Source organism: Primulina eburnea, chromosome 5, assembly GCF_022965805.1.
Source record: "Primulina eburnea isolate SZY01 chromosome 5, ASM2296580v1, whole genome shotgun sequence".
In the NCBI taxonomy this organism is placed as follows: Eukaryota; Viridiplantae; Streptophyta; class Magnoliopsida; order Lamiales; family Gesneriaceae; genus Primulina; species Primulina eburnea.
The window spans coordinates 4,469,062-4,476,594 of NC_133105.1; the positions used below are offsets into that span (position 1 = coordinate 4,469,062).

The 7,533-nt window shown below is 40.4% G+C and overlaps 2 protein-coding genes across 2 annotated transcripts; both read right to left on the reverse strand.

The window, feature by feature from the left end:
• Window positions 1–224: 224 nt before the first annotated feature.
• On the reverse strand, window positions 225–2,208 carry LOC140832526 (transcription factor TCP23-like). The gene has a single exon (XM_073196605.1). It carries the CDS (start codon window positions 1,551–1,553, stop codon window positions 348–350), a length of 1,206 nt encoding a protein of 401 aa, XP_073052706.1. The 5' UTR covers window positions 1,554–2,208; the 3' UTR covers window positions 225–347.
• Window positions 2,209–4,170: 1,962 nt separating this feature from the next.
• On the reverse strand, window positions 4,171–7,533 carry LOC140832525 (probable alkaline/neutral invertase D). The gene is made up of 5 exons (XM_073196603.1): window positions 7,374–7,533; window positions 5,949–6,385; window positions 5,397–5,828; window positions 4,735–5,293; window positions 4,171–4,621 (listed from the first exon to the last, which is right to left on the reverse strand). The coding sequence occupies exons 2-5, from the start codon at window positions 6,372–6,374 to the stop codon at window positions 4,326–4,328; spliced, it is 1,713 nt and encodes a 570-aa protein (XP_073052704.1). The 5' UTR covers window positions 6,375–6,385; window positions 7,374–7,533; the 3' UTR covers window positions 4,171–4,325.

The window sequence follows — 7,533 nt, forward strand, 5'->3', positions numbered from 1 at the left end:
TGTATCGTACTAATAATAATGGAGTTGGGAATAACATGCCACGGTTATCAAGATTTTACAGTCTACACTTCTAGAATTTACCGCATGGAGGGAAATCATTGCATCCTGTAAGAAAATTTATTTCCATTTCAAACCCAACATCCTCAAGTCGTTTATGCATTCGAGGGAACGTAGAACAGAGCCAGTTAAGCTCAGACAAGATTTTTAACGAGGCAACATCAGTTAAAAAGAAATGCACGCAGTCTTAAATGTTTAATTAATCAAAATATAGTACAATTATTGAAACAAGAATAGAAATCAAGAAAATGGAAGGGGTTGTAAAAAATTTGAGGTAGATCCATCGATCACTATTGAGAATCTTTAGGATTTTCGTCGCCGCTATCGCTGTTTTGCGGCTGACTTTGGTGGTGGTGTTCCAAATTCATTCCTAGATTGATTCTACTATCGGTGCTGCTGTTATATGCGTTCATTGAGGCCAACATTCCCATATTAGTTTCTGTAACACCTAAGCCCAGCTGCTGAACATGGGGTTGTGCCTGCTGCAGCACCATTGAACCGATCTGGACTGGATTGAAACGACCCGCACCAGGAAACTCGAATCCACCTATTCTCTGCACGTGGGAAGCCTTGTACTGCCACTCTTGTTGGCCTACCGGTGTGGTGGAGGCCCCTCCAGTCACTGGAAGCATCCAAAAAGTGTTTCCCATATTGGCAGCGGCAGGGGCCACAGCCCACATGGCGGGAGCCGAGATATAACTCGAGGAATGAGTCAAACCGGGTTTCGGGTCTGATCCCGGTTCTTGGTCTTGACCTGCGTTTCTCCCCGGTTTAGGTGATGCGGCGTCGCTGTTGTCTTCTCTGAAACGTTTTTTCAAGTAATTCTCAACTGGGTCTAGTCCAAAATTAGTGCTTGATGAGGTGAGCTGGGGGTGGAAACCCAGCATGCCAGTTGTTCCGCCGAGGAATAGTGGCGCAGATTTCGATGGTGGGGCTGAAATGGTTGTGCCGCTACTTCGCAACGACACGTTGAGGGTTGAAAAATTGGCCGGAATTGTGCCTGTGCCGGTGGCGGCTATGATTGCTGGTTCAGCTTGGTGTAACAGCCAATCTATTGTTTCACCATCAGACTTGTGACCTAATTCCCTCGTAAGTTGAAAAACGCGAGCTGCACATAAGGCCGGCATGCGTATGCGCCGCCCACGGCCGTCCACCTTTGTATGGCGGTCTTTGGACGGTTTCTTGACAGCTTTAGCGGCCAAAGAATTATTGTTGTTGCTGTCTGTATTGGTGGTGGTGGTGGTGGTGGTAGGAGGGTTGTTTGTAGTGGCGGTGGGGGTGGAAGACGAGGGGACTAAGTTTCTTGATTGTTGCAGGGAGATGGAGCCCATGTTGAAGGGGCCAAGAGATGGGGCTGGACCTGACCCAGAACCGGGTTCGGGTTGACTTTGGCGGTGATGATGAGGAGAGACGAGTTGTAGGGAGGAAGCTGGTTCACGGTGGTCTGAGTTACTACTACTGCCTTTGTTTTTGGTATGTGGCTCCATGAATTCCATATATCTATCCTTTTGGGAATTAAGAGGGGTTCTTTACTGGATTGTTCAGTAAACTTTTCTGGGCACTCTAAACATGCTCCAAATCCAATAACCAAGATTCAGAGGTAGAAAAAAACAGAGAGAATGGAAGATTAGGCCCTCTCATGGATCAACTTGTTTTTGTTGAACCAACTGAACAAGTGAATTGTATTGGTGTGGTTGACTGAAGAGAGAAAGTGTGTGTCTGTGAAGCTATGGAAAAAAGGTGGAATGAGTGTGTGTTAGCTGCGAGACGATTGTGGGGGGCCATGTCCAAGTGGTGGTGGGTACTTCGGCAGAGAAAAGACTAGTAAATTGTTGCAGATGCTGTAGCCCACTCGTGGGGTCTTCTTTATATATACATGAGTAAAAGGGAATTAGTACAGTACATTACTGGACCGTTCAGCAGCCTCCTCCCTCAATTATGTTATTGCGCGCGCGCGCGCGCACAGCTCCTACTATTTGTTTTCTACAATGATGGGAATAATATTGGTATTGTACCCACCACCCACTTTACCCACAAGGAATTTCAGTTACACGGTTACTTCTTTTGAAACTATGTTCTAAGTTACTAATTATATGGGTTTTCCCTAAACAGTATGTTCAATAAATTTGAGGGAAAAAACAGAAGTTGTGATAAGCGGAGCGTAGCAGGTAGGATAAGATATGTTAAGTCATACAATAAAATGCAATGAGCAAACAATGAAATTTTTTCTCGTTTACTTGTTACAGTTGCTTTATGTCTTTATTATTCATCGGAGGAACATGTTGGATGATTTAATACTTTCATGTGGAAGAAGATATTTCAAGTGTGAAAGCTGGAAAACTTGATTGAGAAACAAGAAATTTTCTCAACCGATAGTGATGTTGGCTAAAGTCATTTCGTAGTCCTTTTCACTCTTTTTTACTCAACGCCTCTTTTTCATGTGCAGGATAAGCAAATTATTAAATAATAACGCATAGTGCCTGATTGCCTGAATGCTGATGATGACCATTAATATGGGCCAAAGGCAATCATCAAGTTCAATAGGCAGTCTTCTCTTGCATTTCGATACAATTTTTTCTTCCCATCATTATCGTAAGATGGAAGTTTTGCCACAATTTCAATATTAAAATTTCATAAACATGTATTGCAAGCAGTCAAAGTAGAGGCGGAGAGAGTAAATAGGCACACACCCCTTTAAGCAGGTTACGTAGATGAAAGAGCAGGGACCATTTGGAGAAAGTGACATGAAGAAATTAGAGCCACAGAAAGAGATGGAGGATTTTTCAATAAATTAATGGCAGTGGACCTCTACTATCTTTGGATTGGAAAGGACAAGCTAAGGTTGGACAGCTCAGGTGAGAGAGATGATAATATCACAGCATCTAAAAACAACAACAAAATCCAGCTCATTTCCACACTTGACCCACTCTACTCCCTACCTAATTACTTCATTTTTTGGTCCGCCGCGGTTCTGACTTACCCAGAGTCGGATCGAATCCATTACGGGGGAAACCTTAGCAGCATCTACCTCTATGTCGGCAAACTTGAACTCCAAATCTTAATCAAGGAGAATGAACTCCTTTAACACTTTATCTAAGATGTTGATCTTTTTAAATATACGCCGTAAACTCGACCAGTGTTTCGTGGTAATCGGGATCACATATGAAAACGAGTTACTCAAGTCGTTGCTCAGCTTAAGATGGAATATGTACACACTACGTCGTATTTATATCCTATAAAGTTAAAAAACAAAAGAGGAGAGTTTCAACTTCCAAGTAACCACGACATCTGATGTTCTCTAAGATTATCGCGTTTGGACTAATCTAAGCCCAATGATAACCCTGAAAGGGGTACAATTTGGAGAACTTATCAAGATCTTCAGTGATAAATAAAAAATCTACATAAACGTAGGATTTGGTCAAGTCTACGAAGATAAAGTAATAGTAATAGCCGCCATGATTATCGAGTCCTGCTAGTTCAAGTATCATACCTCAAGCAAAATTCTACCTACATAAGAATCATATTTCAACAAGGTAATAAGCCTTTCCAGTTCCTATAAATATGAAGTATTTGCTATGATTTTGGGACATTAACTATCTCCTGCTCACTTTGCACTATAATATCGCACTATTTGCTCTTTATGCTTATAATCAGATCATTGACTTAAGTATTGGAGAGACTACGCCGAAAAAATAACCGGCGCCTCCTAACTCTATTTTTGACTGCATAGACTCTTCAGCACCGACATGACCCCAAAATTTTAGGAAATTTGAAAATCCGCTAATCAGATCGAACCCAAATAAAATTTTGGTATCATAATTCATAACATTTTTTTCTTTCTGTTTTAAATTGTAATAAAAGCATGGGCCTAGGTAGAAGAGTTCAAAGTGGAAAAATTAAATACTTTGGTATTTGTATCCAACCACCATCTGACAGCACAATTCAGTGAAAGTTAGTTTGAAGATGCTTATCATTAGCTGATAGTAGTTTTCTAAGAGCAAAAAAAGATTTCCAAATGTCTTAATCCAAAATTTGGACTTTTTCACACACAGCCATTGGTTAAACACATGTATTCCAAATCTCAAATTCATATTTCAAAATGCATTTGGAAAATGAAGCACAAATGATTAAATGTCTATATTACTAAGAAGAGACCTCAAAATATGCTTGTCTTTGAAGGCATTATAGTACACACAACAAGCTTTTCATCGAACCCACAATAAGGTTTTGTTCTTCTCTGATATTACTCTATGCAGTAGAATGATTCTTCAGCAAGTCCACGAGGAGGATCTCTTAATAACAGGCTTCATTTGCTTGTCTTCTTCAAGGGAGATCATTCCCAAGTGTGAAGGATCCTCCAACATCATTTTTGCCACAAGATATCCAGCAATAGACCATGTTTGGTACTTTCTTGCCTGTTTGCCTACGTATCTTCCTAACTTACCATCATAATATTCAGGCCAGCTATCCTTGAGCAGCCGGCTCTCAGCAAGATCTATCGCTCGTCTTGCGATTTGTGGGCGTCCAGTTTTGATGCAGGCCGCTGTTAGCAGCCATAGAAGTACTGCATTCCAGATGCATAAAATGTCATTAGAAAAGATGGACGAGTTGATATGAACAGGTGAAATACAGTGCGAATATGATATATTGGAGGAAACGAAGAGAGATTGGAAAAACCTGGCCAAGATCCTCCATTATGATAGCTCCATCTTGTGTTCTTTGGATCACACCCGGTAACAATTCTCCATTCATGACTTTCAATTGCTGGATAACAAATTTTTAGAGGCATTTCTCCAACCAGCTCCTCCCACCTTGATTCTATAAGGTCCATTATAGCAGAAGCTTGCTCGGGGGTGGCAAGAGAAGATAAGATTGCAACACAATTTCCTAACGCAAACCATCTAAAATCCATTCTTGCAGGACTGACATTGCCTATAAAGTAGCCGCCGCGAGTTGGCATGAAATCAAATACCCACTCAGGAATCGAATCCGGAATCACATTAAACTTATTCACAGCCGTATGTGAGTATTCTTCGGTCTTATACCGATATATGTCATTTAATTGTTGAAAGTCAAGCCAAAAGTAACTTCTCATGTGATAACTCAAGGCATGCAAGCGCTTCACTATTCTTTCGATGAACTCTTTGCCTTCAGCATCAGGCTTCAGCATTGCCAGAGCACATCTCAGCGCCATAAAAAAGAGTGCTTGAATCTCAATGGGGTAACCATATATTCCCTATTTATATGATATGTTGTTTTAAGAATATAAAAACGTAAATCCAAGCTGCAATAAAAACATTAGACAGTGTTATGAAAGAGATATTTATGTGTTAACTCACCATTCTACGATCAATCATGGAACATCCATCTGCGCATAGCAAGGTGGGAAATGTGTCAAATCCTTCGGACAGACACAAAGTCATAATAAGTCTCATGCCCTTTTGACACTCTGGTGTCTCAGACAGAGATAGGTCTCCCGTAGATTTAGTATATGCACGAAGAAGAATTATCCACCAGAAACCAGAATCAACTGGAGCCACTCTTCCAATCGCACTCTCACCAAAATCCGCAACTATAGTATCTGTCTTGCGAACTGGATCGTGAAGAACTTTGAAACTAGCTGGCATAACACCCTCGCCAAGTTTGAATCGATCTACTTTTTTCTCCCACCCTTGAAGTTGAAGTGTCTTCATTAGGAAATTCTTTACTATATCAGGCTCACCATTAATTAAAAAGGCCAGTGCACTTGGTACAAAATCTCGAACAAAAACCTAAATTTAATAGACAAAAGTAAATTTTCACTTCGTCGCACACTTTTTATCCTTACAGAATCAAATTACCGGGAAAATGGACAGAATAACAGTTTCTTACTTTCTCTAACAAATTATTACCTGGTCATAATTCAAGACCTCCTCTGAAGCATGATCATAAGCAGCAATTGTGCCAACTGGTTGGCCCCTAAAGGAAACCAGCGAGCGTCTGAGCGCTTCCCAAGCATCAGCAACCATTGGGTGCGGCTCGAAAGAATTCCGAGCAGATGAAGTTGGGGTGTCCAATGCGGATCGTCCGGGAGAATATGCACTCTCATAATTCTCTATACCTCTGGACAAGCCTATGGATAACTCACTTAGAGACCTCTCATCAAAAGATCTCTGTCTCTCAATGTTCAATCTAGGCTTAACGAGCAGCCTTGACAGATCATAGTCGGTCAAATCAGGGATCGAGCAATAAGAACTTACATTCTTAAGGCCAGCAGTCTCTTTTGCACCATCCATACCACTCCTCATACCATCCACAATAACATTAAGACTATCCATCTTCCGTTACTCTTTCAGTCACAAGGGGGAATTTGCTATTAGATAAAGATGAAGAACACATACTTGCACAAACAATCTAAAATGATGAGGAAAAACGTCCAACACCGCGTACAAAAAACCTTTCTTCATCAAGAATACCATGGAATATGGAACAAGAAAGGAAGGTAAAAATGTACATACATAAAATATGATAGTCAGGAATTTGATTCATAATACCTAACCCGTATCACGTCAAAAATGGAATAAAAGCTATTTGGACCGACAGAAAGTAATCCAAGAGGTAACAAATTTACCACCACATATAAACGATCTCGTACAAAATTGTAATTAAAAAAAAAAAAAAAAAAACTAATACATGTGGCTCACCAAAGAAACATTACTGTTCCCAGTTATAATCTTGCTCCAAAGTTAGCGGTTTTGACAAGATGCATACATAACATGCATAAGAGATAATCCACCTAAACGGGGGAAAGCTAAAATCCCACCAACCATCCAAACTTTTTTAAAAAAACTAGCACTGTACGAAAGATTGGAACTTCAATCACTCCTCTAATATTATAAGAGCAAATTATATCGCATAATCATAAAAGAGAGCAGGAATTCCTAATATAGCTCCGGCAAAATTAAAAAAAGTATACAAAGATTGAATATTTACAAGTAGGTATAGTCGACATAATCAGAGCCTACACGACATAAATCCAGAAAGCACAGAAGAGACATGTTAAACCTTAAAATATCCGCCAAAAAAGCATGACGGAAAAGGTGGAACAAAAAAAGCATAAGCCATATATCTCAAGCAATGGTAGAAGTAAATACTGCGTGTGGAAAGAGAGTTAAGAATCTAAAGGGTGTCCTATAAAAACAGCCAAACTGACGGAGATACGTCAGATCTAAATCTGCAATTTTTCCCCTCCACAAATGAAGAAAACACACACACAAACACGGAGAGAGAAGCTTCAATAAACAAGAATGTAAGAAGACAATGTGGAGGAGATATACCTGGGAGCCGGCGGCCGACGGGATTAGCGGAGGAGAAAACAAGAGAGAGAGGGGAGTCAAAATGGAGAAGAGAGGAAAAAGGATCATGCTGGCGGAAGCTTGTATTTATAGACCAGTCAACAAACCAACCAACCAACCAACCAACAAAGAAAAGAGATTG

Bases quoted from the DNA above. Each gene is read 5' to 3' on its own strand.
- LOC140832525 (XM_073196603.1), bottom strand. From the start codon at position 6,374: ATGGATAGTCTTAATGTTATTGTGGATGGTATGAGGAGTGGTATGGAT. The intron at 5,829-5,948 runs GTAATAATTTGT...TATTAAATTTAG, and splicing joins AGGTCTTGAATTATGACCAG to GTTTTTGTTCGAGATTTTGT. The intron at 4,622-4,734 runs GTTTTTCCAATC...TCTGGAATGCAG, and splicing joins TAATGGAGGATCTTGGCCAG to TACTTCTATGGCTGCTAACA.
- LOC140832526 (XM_073196605.1), bottom strand. From the start codon at position 1,553: ATGGAATTCATGGAGCCACATACCAAAAACAAAGGCAGTAGTAGTAAC.